The sequence below is a fragment of the Rhinatrema bivittatum genome, chromosome 5 (assembly GCF_901001135.1).
Source record: "Rhinatrema bivittatum chromosome 5, aRhiBiv1.1, whole genome shotgun sequence".
NCBI lineage: Eukaryota > Metazoa > Chordata > Amphibia > Gymnophiona > Rhinatrematidae > Rhinatrema > Rhinatrema bivittatum.
Genome location: NC_042619.1, coordinates 53,904,564 through 53,922,480, shown reverse-complemented (window position 1 = coordinate 53,922,480; position 17,917 = coordinate 53,904,564). Strand labels below are relative to the sequence as shown.

The 17,917-nt window shown below is 44.0% G+C and overlaps 1 protein-coding gene and 1 pseudogene across 5 annotated transcripts in view; one reads left to right on the top strand and one right to left on the bottom strand.

Annotated features, from left to right (window-relative positions):
- The window catches only part of AMOTL1 (angiomotin like 1), a 232,295-nt gene that overhangs the window by 128,035 nt on the left and 86,343 nt on the right, over window positions 1-17,917 (bottom strand). For all 5 annotated transcript variants that reach the window (XM_029602369.1, XM_029602367.1, XM_029602366.1 and 2 more), the window contains exon 2: window positions 5,827-6,736. In XM_029602369.1, coding sequence (XP_029458229.1) covers window positions 5,827-6,677 — 851 coding nt within the window. In that variant the 5' untranslated portion in view covers window positions 6,678-6,736. The remainder of the gene's footprint in view (window positions 1-5,826; window positions 6,737-17,917) is intronic.
- LOC115093146 lies at window positions 9,641-9,760 on the top strand (annotated as a pseudogene).

Sequence of the window (17,917 nt, the reverse complement as noted above, 5' to 3'; positions counted from 1 at the left end):
CTACTGAAGACAGAACAGGACGGACTGCTTTAGACCCCTACACAGAAACTCTACACTAGCAGCATCCCTCACCTGGATCACACAAACAGAACAGAGAAAGACCAACAATAAAACAGTCATAATAATAAAACCATACTAATACAAATAATATTTCAAAACAGCTAATGAATAGTTAAATAATTAAAACCATAAAAATGTTTAGAAATTTCCCAAAACACCAATGTATTCCAAAACAGGCACAACAAATATATCCAATAATGAAACTAATACAGATTTAAAAAATCTCCTGCACTTCATAACTATAATTTTTTTTTGTTTTTTATTTCCAGTCACCCTGAGTCTGTTGTGGATTGGGGGGAAGGGGCCACGTAAACTTTATCCCCACACACACACACACACACACTCACTCTGGCTCTCATACACACAGGTTCTATAGTTCTCATACACACACACAGTCCCCAGCAGTTGTGATCCCCAGTCCCTTCTCCTCTCCCAACTCTCCCAGTTCCCAGCAGTCGTTCTGTCCAGTCTTGTTTCCCCTCCTAGATCTTCCATCCCCAGAAATCCTGTTCCCCAACCCCTCTCCCTTCCCATACTCTCTCACTGTCACTGAACTTTTTCTGCTCAACTCAAATGTCAGCACCGCAATCCTAAGAGAAATGGCTGCACAGAACACTTATCCTGCTACCACCTGCCCTTGAATCAGTACGGGCACAGAAGATTGCTCCGAAGGTCCTCTCTTAGTCCCACCTGAACCTGCTTCATGCACGGGGTAGAAGGCTGGACTTTGCTTCCAGCTAAAGCAAGGCCCCACCTTCTGTCCCTACTGTGCTGCTTTTCAATTATCATAATGGGCCAGAGCTGCTCCTTGCCTTCCTCCATGATTAGCCCCAACGATGAGGCTCCCTTCCTGCTCCGCAAGCCAACTCCTTATTGCCCCCCCCCCCCCCACCCGTTATGCTCCTGCAATCAGGGCTGCAAGGCTGCTGTTTCCATTGGCCACGCAAACGGGTGGCTGAAAAAAAAATATAACAAAGATCAAGGACAGGGGGGGATTCACTGAATCCCTTGAGGTTTCTGACTGCATGCCATGGCTATTGAAGCACCTCTTCCCCTTCATCTTTCTTTCTCTCTCTTCCAACTCTGTTCCGACTCGCTCTTCCTTTCTCCCCCCCCCCCCCCCCTTCACCGCCACTGGCCTCTTCCTAGGCTGATGAATGATAGGGGTGGGGGGAAGGGACAGCAGCAGTGCCTGAGGCCACTTCCTCCTCCTCCCCTGCTGCCTGACCCCTGACTGCTGTTTTGAACCCATGTGAGCCGTAGAGCACAGTCGGGCCCCAGAGCTGTAGAGGTGGAGGGTGTGGCTGAGGTCCCGCTGCACTGCCGCGGTCAACCCAGCCCCAGATCTCCCGCAGCAACTCTGTGCTCAGGATCAGATTCTGGATGTCCATGGCCTGGGGGCCCATCCCATTCCGATGCCTACGTGCCATGTAAAGTGACCGAATGGCTTAAGTGGATTTTCAGTCACCAAAGAACTATGTGAATAACCTTGTAATGCACATAAAGTTATTGTTTTGATTTTGTGTGTTTAAATATCTTTACTTTTTTGGATATTTTTAAAATGATTATATGAGGTTTTTATACTGTTCCCACCTTAAATTGTGGAAAGCATGGGAAATAGATTGTTTTAAATAGAAAAAAAAGAACCAAACTTGGCCACAGGAAAAAAAAAAAAAAAAAAAGAATAATTCTTGTGATGTGTTACTACTCGACACATCTACCTTTAATTTTCAGGCATGAAACCAAGCACGCCAGTACCACACATCGCTTATGCCACTGTTTAGAAACAGGTAACATTCTGCGTGTACACTGAGCTGCGAAACAGCGGGTACCCTGTGTTTGATGACCGGGTTTTTTAAAAAAATGCGCGCATACGCTCTGCTGCCAGGTCCAGGAGACCTGGAGGCCGAGCTCTGCAAATCTCCCTCCTGCCGCGCCCGGGCAGAGACAGCCATTCTGTCATTTTGGCGGCTGGAAAGAATGTAGCGGCAATAGCTTAATCCATTTCGGTCTTGACAAACAAGAGAGTGCACTCATCTATCACGACCCTGGCTGAGCCATGTACCAGGCTTACATTGTTGATGGTACTCTCTCTGGTCTTCAGCATCTGTGGTAATAGGTGTAAACCCAACTCTTGTTTTTTTTGCATGCAAGTGGATTACGAGCACTACTCGGGAGAAATGACTTTACGCAGTACTAGATTAAAAAAAGATTTTTATTTTTTTTGAAAGAGAAAAAAAAAAAAGAAAAGCTTTACTAAGCACAACAATGCTCTTAGCATGCCCTCCTCACCGCATCATTTGCTCCCCTCAAAGATGGCTGACATTCTGCTGAAGAAGAAAATTCTGCAGAATCTGCAGTGCTGCTTTCTTTGGAAAAAACAGTGCAGTGCTGGACCTTTATTTGACCTTGCACGCTCTTTATGTTTCAGAAGAGTAGTGTCCGCTATCCTTGGACGTTTAAGACAGAATTACAGTACCATATATTATATAAAAGTCTTTAAAATAAGATGATGGATGAAATTGTTTAATGTTTACTGCATACTAGCTATTACTTTGTAAAATAGATAAATACATAAACTTGTTTTCCTCGCCTCTGAGTATTCACGTTTTTTTTCTCATTCCCATAGTGACACTGATGAAAGAATTCCCATCATAAAGCTTCACATGCTGCTTACTGAATGCTAGTACATCGTGCACTTTTACCTCAAATAATTGTCTCTCTCTTTCTTCGGTCTTCCTTGCTCTCTAGTTTTACTGTCCTAATTTTACTTTGCTCTGCTCAAGGACTTGTAGTTTTTATTGAGATGTGAACACCAATCACATTTTTATTTGCTATAAAAATGGCCAAGATTTAATATCTTACAGTCGAGCAAAGAGCTAAATGGAGTCGGGTGAACACGGTGCTAGGCTCTCTGGCTGGTAGAACGGAGGAAAAACAGTGCAAAAAAAATGAGAGTAAGGCAACTCAAGCTGAAATGCTGTCCCTTCGGATTTCACGTGAGCAGCTCTCCCTCCTATCCATCAGGCCGCTACAGTACAGTGCACTCCGGTGGAGCTCCTCTCCCCTTTCTCCTCCTTCCCTGGGAAGGGGAGATTGGGGGCGGGGGAGGTTGATGTGTGATCAGAAGATGGCAGACAGTACAAGTTTCAGGCTCACAAAGGGTTAAGAAACCTAGGTCTCTGCTAAATTCAAGGACTTGATCAGCCATCAAGCTTGCCCCCTTCCTTCACACCCTCGTTGGGATGCCTTTGAGTCATTTCTATATTTTCGGGTAAGGTCATCTTTTGCTCATTCCATTCGGATCTGAGGAAGGGGAATACCAGCTCATGAAAGCTGGTCAAAAGTAGGTTAAGTCAGTCCGATAGAAAGGTATCGGCTTATTTCTTTGTTAATCTTTAGTTCCCTGAATTCAGGTGCATGTTGCGGGCGCTATTAGTCTCGGGGGGGGGGGGGGGGAGTTGGCCACGCGTTTTCGACGCGCTATTACCCCTTACTGAATAAGGGGTAAAGCTAGCGCGTCATGGCAATATCAAGTCGGAGGTCCCAAAAGTTTTTAAAAAAAAATTTTTTTAATGGGCCCGCGGCTTGAAAACCGGATGCTCAATTTTGCCGGCGTCCGGTTTCCGAACCGGTGGCTGTCAGCGGGCTTGAGAACCGATGCCGGCAAAATTGAGCGTTGGCTGTCAAACTCGCTGACAGCCGCCGCTCCTGTCAAAAAAGAGGCGCTAGGGACGCGCTAGTGTCCCTAGCGCCTCTTTTTACCGCGGGCCCTAATTTAAATAAATTAAGTTACTGAATCGCGCGCACAGGAAAGTGGGCAATTTTTACTGTACGGGCCCGCATGTGTGGTCTCCCTGTGTGTGGCAGGAGGAAGAAACACCCCCCCCCCCAATGCCTAGAGCAGTGTGGACACCGTCTCAGTCCACCTGAATTCAGGGAACTAAAGATTAACAAAGAAATAAGCCGATACCTTTCTATCGGACTGACTTAACCTACTTTTGACCAGCTTTCACGAGCTGGTATTCCCCTTCCTCAGATCCGAATGGAATGAGCAAAAGATGACCTTACCCGAAAATATAGAGATGACTCATCAAAGGCATCCCAACCAGGGTGTGAAGGAAGGGGGGCAAGCTTGATGGCTGATCAAGTCCTTGAATTTAGCAGAGACCTAGGTTTCTTAACCCTTTGTGAGCCTTAAACTTGTACTGTCTGCCATCTTCTGATCACGCATCAACCTCCCCCCGCCCCCAATCTCCCCTTCCCAGGGAAGGAGGAGAAAGGGGAGAGGAGCTTATGGCAAGGGAAGGTACATCTTGGGGGGGAAATCAGAAGGGAGGGAAAGGAACTGATGTCAAACTATAGCAACAACATAAGAAAAAGGTTTTACAGTAAGTATATAAGCAGGCCGCATTCCAGCCGGTGACCTCTGCTCATGTCTACTTTTTAATAAGCTTCCTAACAAAGGGCCTTCCAAGTCGCTGCGCCTCTGACTTAGGTCTCCACATTTCAAGACATCAGTTTTAATCACTAGAACTAATGTGTTTTTCTAATCGTACAATCAGTCAGCTGGCTATTGAGAGCTTCGGAGTGACCACTGCGGGCCTCCTAAACAGAGATTACCATCCATCCCTGTTTGCTGTCTGACATGTTTTGTTGGCCTAAGGTCTTACAGCTGGAACTCTGCTATACTTCCTGAGAGCATAACCTGAACTTGACCCTCTTATCTTGAATTTCCCATTCTGTCAAGTCCAGCACAAACAGGGAGCTCTACTGGTTTGGCTCTCACAAATCGTAATTTTCCCTGGGAAAATCGTCTCGGGGTCTCCACTGCTGAGGCCAGCATGGTAAGTTCAGAAATATATTCTGGGAGCCTGCGTTCCCAAAGGACACATGACGTTCAGTCTCTCGCGTTTCAGAATGGTTGGACCTTCAGTCCGTTATAACCAGCTCAGTATGGAATGCACACGTTAATTAAAAAAGAAACATTAATTCTCCATAATTGCTTTCAAAACAATCTTGCTAAGTTAAAATACTAAAAAAAAAAACAAGCACATACTACTGAGCCACCTCACTAGTAAACCAGCCCTGCAGCACGTTCAGCTGGAATACTTCATTACTGAATCTCTAGTATCTGACAAATGAAGGAATCCGATTCATTGTGTGCCGGTGCACACCTGGCAGCCCGCAGTGTGCCATTCTGTCACTGCACAGTATGAGGGGGGACACTGTAAGCTGCAATACAGTGAAATTACAGGCTAGGAGGCCTCCAAATAATATCCTTCATTTCTGAGGCCTAACTAAGTTTGTCACAACCCATACCTAATGTGACTGATGGTTAAAACTTGCTGTAAATTTGGCACACGCTCTTGGAATTCATCAAAACGGCACCTCCCAAGTACTACTACTCTCACTTTTCCTGCTTTATGGTTTGGATGGAGGTTTTATAGTTATTAACACTGCCTGCTATTCTTTTGGACTACATGTATAACACTATTAATTAATGTTTTTCCTGTGTAAAACTTTGATATGATTCAGTTATTTGAACTGAATTCTTTCACCAAAAAAATCCTTTTTAATGTTTTGGGTTTTTTTTAATAATTACAACAGATGAAATTTCTACAATAGTGACTTATGCTCCTGAATACATCTTGCTAAAGAAATACGAAAACAGGCCCTTTTCCAGATGTCAAAAAAAGCCAGAACAAGTTCTTCATACGCATATTTTAACAAAATCAAATTATCCAAATAAAACGTTCTGCTTACCTTGTGACACCATACTCGGGGGGATGCTGGTATCTCAGGACTGCCACTTCTGTTCTTGCAGGCTGTGGGGCAGGGTAGGGTTTAAGAATATCTTGCACCAACCCAGAGGGTTGGTCATTATAGAAAAGCCCATGGTCCTGAGTCTTGTTCACTGGCGACATTACCTGCTTTGCCTTGAAAGGATAATCTGGAGGAGGACCCCGGGGGTCTGTACCTTTACCACAGAACTGAGCCGGTGACGGCCCAACGGCTTTTAAGCCTTTGATGCTCCCTGAGGTGGGGGGATGCTGCTTAGCACCATTTCTCTCCAGCGAAAGCTGCATGATCCTTTCACTCAGGGAACGAACGTGACCTTGCTTAAGTTCCTTGAGAGCCTCGTCTTTATGCGCCTGCCCACTATTGGCCCGACTGACTGTTGGTCTCCCTTCTGTTTTCGACTTCTGACTGCCCACCATTCCTGCAGCGTAATAACCTGGGCCTACAGCAACCGGCTGCTGCCCCCTGAAGAACTGGGACTGGGCCTTGGCCTCTTCGTAGGTGGGGAGCTCCTCGTTGTTCTGCTGAGGCTGGGAGGCCCTCAGCTGCTTCTCCATCACTGTGTTGTCCCCCTGATGTTCTTGGCCCTGAGGTTCTTGACGTGCCGACTGGTGGACCATTTGTGGGTCTTCATGAGCGAGGTTTTCTGTGGACGAAAGCGTGCTGGCAGTACTGTTCGTAGGTCCCGCGCTCCCTGTGGCCTGATGCTGAATCGCCAGTAAGTTCATGTTCTCATTGGGGTTGCCATAGCGTAGCTGCTCCTGGATCAGTCGCTGTAACACTGTGCCAGCTACAGCTTCCTCTGACCCTCTCATTTCCACTTTGGAGATCTTGAGAAAATCTTGAGGGTGGAAGTTACAAGGATGCTCCTCAGCTGAACAGAAACAAACAGAAAAAGAAAATAACAATGTCAATCACCGTTTTACTGATTATCTCCACAGTTTATAACATTTTGTTAATTTTCTCTTTTGCACGATGAACAGTAAGATACAACTTCCAAAACTGAAAAGATATAGTTGCAATGGAGAAGGTACAGAGAACGGCAACCAAAATGATAAAGGGGATGGAACAGCTCCCATGTAAGGAAAGGCTGAAGAGGTTAGGGCTGTTCAGCTTGGAGAAGAGAAGGCTGAGGGGGGATATGATAGAGGTCTTTAAGATCATGAGAGGTCTAGAACGGGTAGATGTGAATCGGTTATTTACTCTTTTGGATAATAGGAAGACTAGGGGACACTGCATGAAGTTAACAAGTAGCACATTTAAAACTAATCTGAGAAAACAATTTTCACTCAACACACAATTAAGCTCTGGACTTTTTTGCCAGAGGATGTGGTTTGTGCAGTTAGTGTAGCTGGGTTTAAAAAGGTATGGATAAGTTCTTGGAGAAGTCCATTAACTGTCATTAATCAAGTTGACTTAGGGGTAGATTTTAAAAGGAGCACGCGTGGCCTATATGTGTGCGCGCTACTTGGCACGCGCACATATACGCCCGATTTTATAATATGCGTGCACATGTTATAAAATCTGGGGTCGGCGCACGCAAGGGGGTGCACAATTGTGCACCTTGCGTGCGCCGAGCCGCACTGGCTTCCTTCATTCCCTCCCAGGCCACTCCGAAATCAGAGCAGCCTGAGAGGGAACTTCCCTTGCCCCTAGCCTGACCTTTCCACCCCCTTCCCCTAACCTTTCCCCCCCCCCCCAGCCCTACTCTAACTCCACCTTGATCTTTATTTTACCTTTTGCACCTGCCTCCAGGCAGGAGCAAGTTGCACGCGCCGGCCGATTGCTGGCACACGATCTCTGACACAGCGGCAAATGGCCACTGTGCCAGGAGCTGCTGACCCCGCCCCAGCCCCGGACCACCCCCGCCCCACCCCTTTTTTTAAGACTCGGGACTTACACACGTCCCGGGGCTTTATGCACGCCGACGGGCCTTTTGAAAATAGGCCCGGGGCGCGTAGGTCTTTCAAAATCTGCCCCTTAGAGAATAGCCACTGCTATTACTGGTATTAGTAGCATGGGATAGACTTAGTGTTTGGGTATTTGCCAGATACTTGTAGCCTGGATAGGCCACTGTTGGAAACAGGATGCTGGACTTGATGGACCCTTGGTCTGACCCAGTATGGCAGTTTCTTATGTTGAAGATAGTAGTATAAGATATGCTATCTGAAGGTCAGTTCAGTAATAATATAACAAACAAACCAATTCGCAGATCTGATGTTGTGATCGGTTACTAAACAGTAAACAATGGCACAGCATCACTTTGCTAAAGGATACAGACACGTGAATCTAAGGCCCCAAATTGCCTGGAATCTTGGATTCCTAAATGCTTTTGCCGTGGGGGTATTTTGCAAATTACATACCTCAACGCACAAATGCACCATCTCTCTTTTGCATTGTTATCACCATGGTAGCTGTGCAGGAGTTTTAGGAAGGGGGGCATAGACTATGGAATTCAATGGGTTTTCCATCTGTTTCATCGGGAGGGGTGCGAGCTAACTCAGAGCTGCCAATGCATAAAATTTTGACATGCAGCGCACAGTTTGCCATGCAACCACATGGAGAATCAACAGCTTCACATGTTGAGGAAAACCACCTGGCTTTAAGATGGCCCACTGAGACCCCAGAGTTTACTTCTGGTTTGGAGGGGAAACATTACGATGTTCAACACAATGTTATGACAGACTGGCAGGCACCAGAGCAAGATGGCAAGCACTGGTTCGTTTGAGGTTGGTTTCATTAACCAAATGAGATCAGTTGTTGAAATGAATTACAGGAAATACTGATAATGTCCACAAATGTCCTCAGCATATCTGTAAAATAATAAATATCTAAGAGCAGAAGAGGTAATGGACATTTGGATGGCTCGGGGCAGAGATGCACACTGATGTTTGGGAGACCTGGGTTTGATCCCTGAGCCTGGCTGGGACTGGGCCTACTGCAGACACAGTGTTTTCAGATCCTGTGGGGAAGGGACCCTTATCAAACAAAGGCAAGAACTTGTGGCCAGATTCAGGGTGCACACTTTCTGGCTCTGGAGCAAGCCTAGCCTAGGACTATCATTGCAATAACTCGGCTGGAAGGGGGGGGGGGGACTAGCAGAGCCGTAGCGTACCTATGGCTAATATGGCCTCGGCTATAGGCGCCGCTACCTGAAGGGCGCTATAGAACTGCTGGAGATGTCACTCTGAGCAGGAGCAACACCACGGCCCTGCCGGAATCACCGGCAGGACCTGAGGAGGAGGAGAAGGATTGGCACGACACACTCTATAAGAAGGAGCTCTAGGCCGGAGCTACGTTGACCCCAAGAAGTAGTCCTTTCCTGTTGGCTGCGAGGGATGAAAGAGACAGCTGCTCTATTTCAAGAGGGAAGGGGGAGTAAGAATGTGTGTGTATGTTTGTGTGTGAGAGAGAGAGAGAAGGGGAGCCTGTGAATATGTCCAAGAGTGTGGGAGAATGAGAGAGTATGTGTGTGTGTGCATGCGTGTGTGTATGTGTGTGCATGAGTATGTGTGAGAGAGCAGGTGTGTGTAAGAGAGAGTGAGGAAGAGCATGTGTGTGAGAAGAGAAAGTATGTATGAGTGTGCTTGTGTCTGTGAAAGACAGAGTGCATGTGTGAGAGAGAGAGCATATGTGTGATAGAGCGCAGAAAATGTGTGTGGAACAAACCTCCTTCCTCTCTTCCTGCTAAATAATGACAATCTCAGGACATCTGGAGATCAAAAGTTCCCAGGTATGGAAAGCAGGGGATTTTAAAAAATCTTTGTGTGTTTCAATTATCGCTTCTTAGCCTTTTGGCTAAGATCAAATTTGTATCTGTTCTTATCAGTTTAATTATTGGGTGTTATTTAATGTGTGGACAAGTGCAAGGTGTTGCATATAGGGAAAAATAACCCCTGCTGTAGTTACACGATGTTAGGTTCCATATTAGGAGCTCCCACCCAGGAAAAAGATCTAGGTATCATAGTGGATAATACTTTAAAATCGTCGGCTCAGTGTGCTGCAGCAGTCAAAAAAACAAACAGAATGTTAGGAATTATTAGGAAGGGAATGGTTAATAAAACGGAAAATGTCATAATGCCTCTATATCGCTCCATGGTGAGACCGCACCTGGAATACTGTGTACAATTCTGGTCGCCGCATCTCAAAAAAGATATAATTGCGATGGAGAAGGTACAGAGAAGGGCAACCAAAATGATAAAGGGGATGGAACGGCCTTCCTATGAGGAAAGGCTGAAGAGGTTAGGGCTGTTCAACTTGAAGAAGAGATGGCTGAGGGGGGATATGATAGAGGTCTTTAAGATCATGAGAGGTCTTGAACGAGTAGATGTGAATTGGTTATTCACACTTTCGAATAATAGAAGGACTAGGGGGCATTCCATGAAGTTAGCAAGTAACACATTTAAGACTAATCGGGGAAAATTCTTTTTCACTCAACGCACAATAAAGCTCTGGAATTTGTTGCCAGAGGATGTGGTTAGTGCAGTTAGTATAGCTGGGTTCAAAAAAGGTTTGGATAAGTTCTTGGAGGAGAAGTCCATTAACTGCTATTAATCAAGTTTACTTAGGGAATAGCCACTGCTATTAATTGCATCAGTAGCATGGGATCTTCTTAGTTTTTGGGTACTTGCCAGGTTCTTGTGGCCTGGTTTGTCCTCTGTTGGAAACAGGATGCTGGGCTTGATGGACCCTTGGTCTGACCCAGCATGGCAATTTCTTATGTTCTTATGTGTGTTTTGAAATATTTTATTGGTGCTTGGAAAATGTTTATATGAGGTTTTAATTATTGGGTTGTTATTCTATTTGTTAGCTGTTTTGAATTTTATTCTTTATTCATGTGGTTTTACTACTATTAATGAAATTTACGCATGTAACTCCTTAGAAAATTTACTTCATAGCTGAGACACGCATATACTTTTAGCCACAAACAGGGTATGCAACAACCAAAGAACCCATTTCTGCTGGCAAAACACCGTTTTACCCAGGGAAATGCCTTTGATTATTGTGCTATACCCAACGGAGGTGGGGATTCCAAAGGAGGGCGATGGGACAAAAATTCTAACCTTTTTTTTTTTTTTTTTTTACCAAAACCGTGTCTCCCTCTTTAAGAGTGGGTAACACCTGTGATTAAAATACATTCTGTTGCTAAACAGGGTCCTTATCAAATAGCCTTATGAGCAGTAAGGTCTGTAAACGGTGCACAGGCAGACTTTACTGAGCATTTTCAAAGCAAACATCCATGCATAATTTTGCTGCATGAGCACAGCAAGGGTGGAGGCTTCAGAAGCCGTGCTGACGATATGATCCTGGTACAAGTATTCGGTCCTCACTGTCCTCATTTTCCCCCTATGACTGTGGTTTTAAGTAACACAGGAAGAGGAAAGCAATTTCCAGTTTCCTCTGCATGGCCTGGCAGGTGTGTGTACAGCAGAAAGGAGGAGCACGTGAGGAGGAAAAGGAAGCCTATGGGGTTTTATCCCATGTCCTAAGCAGGCTTTTTCAGCAGGAGCAAGTACTAATCATTTGGATTTTCAGCTCCCCTTTCCAAACGATGCTCAAGGCAGCTCACAGCATTATTAGAATTCAGGTACAACAATTATCTGTGCCAAGGAGTTTATAATCCTGAGGCAAAGGAGATAAAGTGACTTGCCCAAGGTCCCAAGTAGTGTCAGTAGGGAAAGTGGAATTCCAGCTCTGGTTTCCGAGGCTCTCAGCATACTGCTCTAAGCACAGGCTGGATTTTCTACATTCAGTGACTTGAGAGGAGGTGGGAAAGCAGAATTACGGTGCAATTTTAGCTGACCGTTTCCTTTCCAGTTATTTGAATCGCTACATATACAACAATCGTCTATAATTAGAGAATGAAACAGTGACGCAATTAGATGGATCAACGGATAGGAAAATTAAGTAGTAATTGTTCCATTTTTTAGCTTAGAAAATTATGCCCATAATGACAGAGACATAAGAAAAATGTTCTCCATGAAGGTGGATTTCTTTTAATTAAGCACCAAAGAGATTATTTAAATGATTTATTTATTATAAAATGTATGGATCACATTACATCCAGATCTCAATGTGATTTACAAACAAGTAAGACATTAAAAATAAGAGCAACTAACAACAGTTTCTCTATTGTAGTACTTTACAAGTGGACAGCTTGGCAAACAGCATGTTTATATGTCATGTTCTTTATCAGAATTACTGTGGTGGTATTTTACATTGAGATAGTGCACATTTGAATAAAATGTCAGATTTAATTGGTACAGGAAACATACACCAGTCTGTGTGTCAAACTGATAACTACTGCTGAAAGAGCAGTGCTTGGCGGTCTGCCACAAGGTAGGCTGCATGCAAAACCTAATATTTCAAAAGTTATTACAACTTTCAATGTTAAACTATTTCAGCACTTACACTGCAGAACGTACTGTGTCCATTTTATGAAGGGTTGGGTTTTTTTTTTTTATAGTACCATTACTATATGTTTAAAATCAGTTCCATGTCTCTTAACTCTATGGTGGAAGACATTGTAGTAAGGATCTTCAAGGGAGCATTGTTTGATCTGCTGTAGTAAAATAAATTGCAGTGTGGTTCCAGTAAAAGGAAGAGCCAAAAACCCACCAGCTGCACGTCTGACAAGGCATTACAGAGAAGGTACAGAGAAGGGCTACCAAAATGATAAGGGGAATGGAACAACTCCCCTATGAGGAAAGACTAAAGAGGTTAGGACTTTTCAGCTTGGAGAAGAGACGGATGAGGGGGGATATGATAGAGGTGTTTAAAATCATGAGAGGTCTAGAATGGATAGATGTGAATCGGTTATTTACTCTTTCGGATAGTAGAAAGACTAGGGGGCACTCCATGAAGTTAGCATGGGGCACATTTAAAACTAATCAGAGAAAGTTCTTTTTTACTCAACGCACAATTAAACTCTGGAATTTGTTGCCAGAGGACGTGGTTAGTGCAGTTAGTATAGCTGTGTTTAAAAAAGGATTGGATAAGTTCTTGGAGGAGAAGTCCATTACCTGCTATTAAGTTCACTTAGAGAATAGCCACTGCCATTAGCAATGGTTACATGGAATAGACTTAGTTTTTTGGGTACTTGCCAGGTTCTTTTGGCCTGGATTGGCCACTGTTGGAAACAGGATGCTGGGGCTTGATGGACCCTTGGTCTGACCCAGTATGGCATTTTCTTATGTTCTTAAGGTGAAGTGCACTTATTGTTTTCATTTTGCATTACAGAGTCCAGGGCACACATCAGCGCTCAGTAACGCAGCTGAAGAAGCCTGAAAGGTCCCTGAGCAAACGTTGTGCCATCTACGTGAAGAAAGATTAAGGAAAGCAAAGAGAGTGACCGTGCATAGGCGGATCAAAGGGCTTGGTCCAGGTCGCACAAGAGGGTGGCAGAGATGAGGAACCCACAGGGTCTCTCTGTAGCACCGGCCCCCGCCTGCATGTCATTTCAGGATATTAATCAAAGATAAACCTTAATTGGAACTAGAGACCTCTGACAATGCCAGCCCCCCATAGACTTCCATAAGATAATACTCCCACTCTAAAAAAAAAAAAAACAAAACCAGCCTGAGCGTCAAACTTCATTAGTTTCACTAGGATTAAATCGCCTCGGAAGGACCATATGCTTTTCTTTTGGGAACACAGGGAAGCTGCAGCACCAGAGACGATCAGGCCCATGCAGTACAGTACGCGGAGCCGAGCGCACTGTTTAACCCGTGGTTGGATGCGGGTTCTGGACTCGCGTCCACAACCCCTTATTCTATAAGGACGTTAGTTTCTGAGCAGCCCAAAAATTGTATGGAAAAGCAGAAAATACTGCTTTTCTGTACATCCTCCAACTTAACATCGTGGCGATTTTAAGTCGGAGAAACAAAAAGGACAGAAAGTGTAAAAAAAAAAAAAAGGGTGCCAGCGGTCAGGTTAGGAAAAGGGACGCTCAATTAACGGGCGTCCATTTTCCTAACCCGTGGCTGTGTACAGGTTAGGAAAGAACGGATGCTCGCAAAATTGAGCGTCCGTTTTCCTAACCGGCTCACAGCCACCTCTCCTGGGCGCCCGCTGCCAAGGAGGCATTAAGGGCGCGCATTTGTCCCTAGCGCCTCCTTTCTAGCGCGACCCTTCATTTAAATATTGTATCGCGTGCCCAGGAGAGGTGGCCGGGCGCGCGTTAGGAAAGCGGGCGCTCAACGCCGAGTGCTCGTTTTCCGTGCAGGTTTATTGGATCGGCCTGAATGTAAAGGGGCACTTTCTCTTGAGTCACTGTTTTAGAAAACCAAAAAATTGTGGTTGGCCACCTTCAGCTGCACAATGATAATTCTAAAACTGGCTGAAAATGGCTATTTAAAAAAAAAAAAAAAATTAGGAGTATGCTGGCTTGACTTTGCCATACATATTATTTAAAGTTTCTTATTGCACAAGATAATGCTTGGATTCCTCTTATTCATGATTTTTAGATGAAAAATGATAAGATCTCACGTTTTAGAAACCATTTACAGAAATTTCGTAAATCCAGAAGAGAGTCTAGAAATATAACAGACCAGCAGTAATGCAATGCGCCTTTCACATCAATCAAAAGGAACTAAATTAACATTAACAGTATAGATATAAGGCAGTAATGCAGACTGAAATTGTAAGTACACAAAGAAATTGTGTAAATGTAAGAAGCCAGTGAACAAAAAGAAATGATCGTTCTTGGAGGAAACGGCAAAGAAGATCAACATCCAGAATTACAAAGCCTGAGAAACCAGAGGTTAATGTTGCACATGTTTTGAGTTTGAGCTAGAGTATCTACAACATGCATTTAAAGTTCTGTATAATTTACTATAATTAGTCAAAGGCATGAAAGAGTAAATGCTGTTCTTTCTAATTGCTTGCATATGCTTACGATGCTAAATATGTCTTCATTACGTAAGCAATGACTGACATAAAAATTAGGTTTTGGCACTTGGTGCCCTTGCCATCTTCCCCCCACCCCCGGATGCTCTTCTCGGGAGCCTAACCATTTGCTCAATAAGAGGTACATCATAAAAACTGTGTTTATATTTATAAAATATTTGTAATATGGTTTGGGAGCCAAATTACAGTAGCCTGTTATATTAGGGCCTGTTTTGCAGTACAGAGCCTTTCAAGGAGGCCGATGTCCCACAATCACTAAGAGTGCATTTTAAATGGCATATCAACACATTCTGTTTGCCCTTTTAGCATGCAAAATGTATTAATTACTGGACTTTCAAACAGCTATATAATATGCATAGTTTTACTTTTGGATTTTAGATTTACTGACTTGCCTTTCTAAACCTGAGCTCAAGGTGAGTTAGAATTAGGTACAGTTGGCTTGGCTCTTCCCCAGAGGGTTTACAACCTAAGGAGTTTATCTACTAAAAGTTTTCTTCCATTTTGTGTCTATGGGAAAAATGCTTAGCAAACAGGGCCACAAGTTTGGACCTGAGGCCACAAAAAGCATCAGTGGGAGAAGCAGGATTTGAATGCTAGCTTTTCTGCTTCAAAGCCCAGTGATCTAACCACTCCACCTTTTAGCGAGCACAATCTAACTACTGGTTTCACTAGTAACTATTTTGTATGGCTAGCTTAACTTTTGCAAAAATTCCATGCAAGTTCAGAGCTAATGAAGGAGCTAATGTGATGCAACAATTATGCAAAGCAGCTAATTAGTTATGAATGCATAATTAAAAGTGGCCATGAAAATATCTTTGGAAACCTAATTTTGTAAACACTGTGTCTACATCTCATTTGCAACACAGTAGAATAAGTACACACACTATTTTGCTACCGGGTTTATTTGCATAGACATCCCGGAATCAAAATAGTACGTGCTGTCTACTAATGTGCGCACACAGTTCAGCACACTTTAGTACATCGGCCTCAAGGAAAGCTATATTCTGGGTGTATTGTGCCGTGTTTCAAACCTATACACAAAAAGCAATATCCCTATCTTCTATCAATTATGCATTTTATTTCTATATCAGTAATCTTTAATTTCAGGCTTTCTTCCCTGCAAATCCCTTGCACTCCTGGAGTAGCCATACTCAGGACGGAGTCACATGGAATGGCATCTGATTGGTCCATGCTGAACATGCACTACTTTTTGCGATAACACAGCCAACTTGAACCAACAAAATCCACTACACGTGTTAACTTGTAACTCTCTTGGCTTCTCCCAGAAGTTCAGGAGCATTGTAGGAAAACAATTGGACTATTTACAAACTAATGACATGGTGACCTTTGTAATTAATGTGGGTTTCCTGTCGTGTGCTTCTGAAATTTTGCATAGTGCACAAAGGGTACAATTTTTATTTCAGTGAGAGTTCAATGTTCCTCTCCCCCCCCCCCCCTTGTTTTTTTTTGGTTTTTTTTTATCAGGAAATAACAAATGGTATCATCTTGGCAACTCAAAGCATACATGAGCCAGCACACTACTAATAGGCTCCAATCAAATTTTCACAAAGAAAATGTTAATTAAAAATATCTAATTAGAGAAAGTGGCTCAGGGATCATAAGAATTGCCAAACTGAATCCCAAACCAAAAGTCCATGTAGCCTAGCATCCTGTCTCCAACAGTGGCAAAGCAGTGGGTGTTCAGAGGAAGTGATTCAGCGACCTGGCTAGTAAGCATCCAGTAACTAAGTTTCCCAGCAAGCTGCAGAAGTGCTGCTTTAAACATAGTAATCAGGAGAGGAGTTAGGGAATGGCAGGGAACCAGGTGGGAAATGAAGTTCTCATGCCGAAAATATTTATAACTTTTGTAATGTTGATGTGGACTACATTGCACAGAAGAGACAACAGGGCACTGTATATTATTTTGTTCCCTCTGATTTTCAATAAAAAGATCTGAACATAAAAACATAGCAATCAAATCTCAAAACCGTATAAAGGTTGATCTTTCTTTTCTTTTCTGTCTGCTAAAGCCTGTGCTAGTGACTCACTGGAATGCAGATTATTATCTCAATACTCTGTTACAGGCTGTGCTTAATAATAACACCAGAGAAGAGTTCCATTTTGGTAAAGATATTGAATGTTGCTGTTTCAAAATTCCATCCCCATTCTAACAGCAAGCTAAAACTTCAAAGGTGCTTTTGTGTCTAAAGTTGTTCTTATTATAAAATCACTAATGTTAATAGACGTTTCTTGACCTTGCTTTCTAATGTATTCATCTACTCAGAATGTTACTTCCCTGTTATAATCTTCTGGCTATGTCCCTTTAAGGTAGTGGTTCTCAACCTTTCATGACCACTGTACTCCTTTTAAGTGTTTGTCTTTCTTCTGTTAGGATTGTGGATCTTTTGAATTGGGGTGAGGCTGATGCAACCTACAGGGAAGACTCTGTAGATCTCAACGTCAACTGGTGGAGCAGACAGTGCAGAGACTGGGCTGGAGCTTCACCTATACCAGTTTCTTTCTCCGTGGGTTGAACCTTCGAGTTCCAAGGGTCGGCAGGTCTTAGGTGGCAGTCTCAGATGTGGGCAGAAGAGTAGTTCCAGTGGCTGGTCAAGTTCTAGGCAGGTGGCAAGCAAGGAGGGTTGTAGTCCAAGCAGAGGTTGAGGCAGCTGGCAAGGAAGAATGGTCATGGTCAAGGATGAGGTTGTGGCAGGCAGCAAGTAAGGATGGTCGTGGTCCAAGTTGAGGTCAAGTGAACGAGGCACAGGCTATGGTCAGTTCTGAGAGATCAGTCTGAGGATAGGTAGGCTAGGAAAGAGGAAGGTAGGGCAAGAAGATGATGACAAGGCTGGGCGAGGCTGAAGACAAAAAAGGCAGGCTGGAGAGACAAAGGCAAGGCTCAGCAGGCAAGTCCGGAAGGCAAAAGGCAAGACTGGAAGGGAGAAGACAAGGCTGGAGATGCGGAGGAAGCAGCAATTTGTACTATCAATGATAGTCGACCCATTGCTGAGGTCTCTTGGCTTTGCATGGCCACAGTTCAAATGCCTGGCCATGCGATGTCATTGGGGAGTGCAGGAGGACTGTTTTCCCACCGCAGAGCCTTTAAATGTTGGCGCACACCTAGGAGGTGGCCCAAAGATGGAGGACA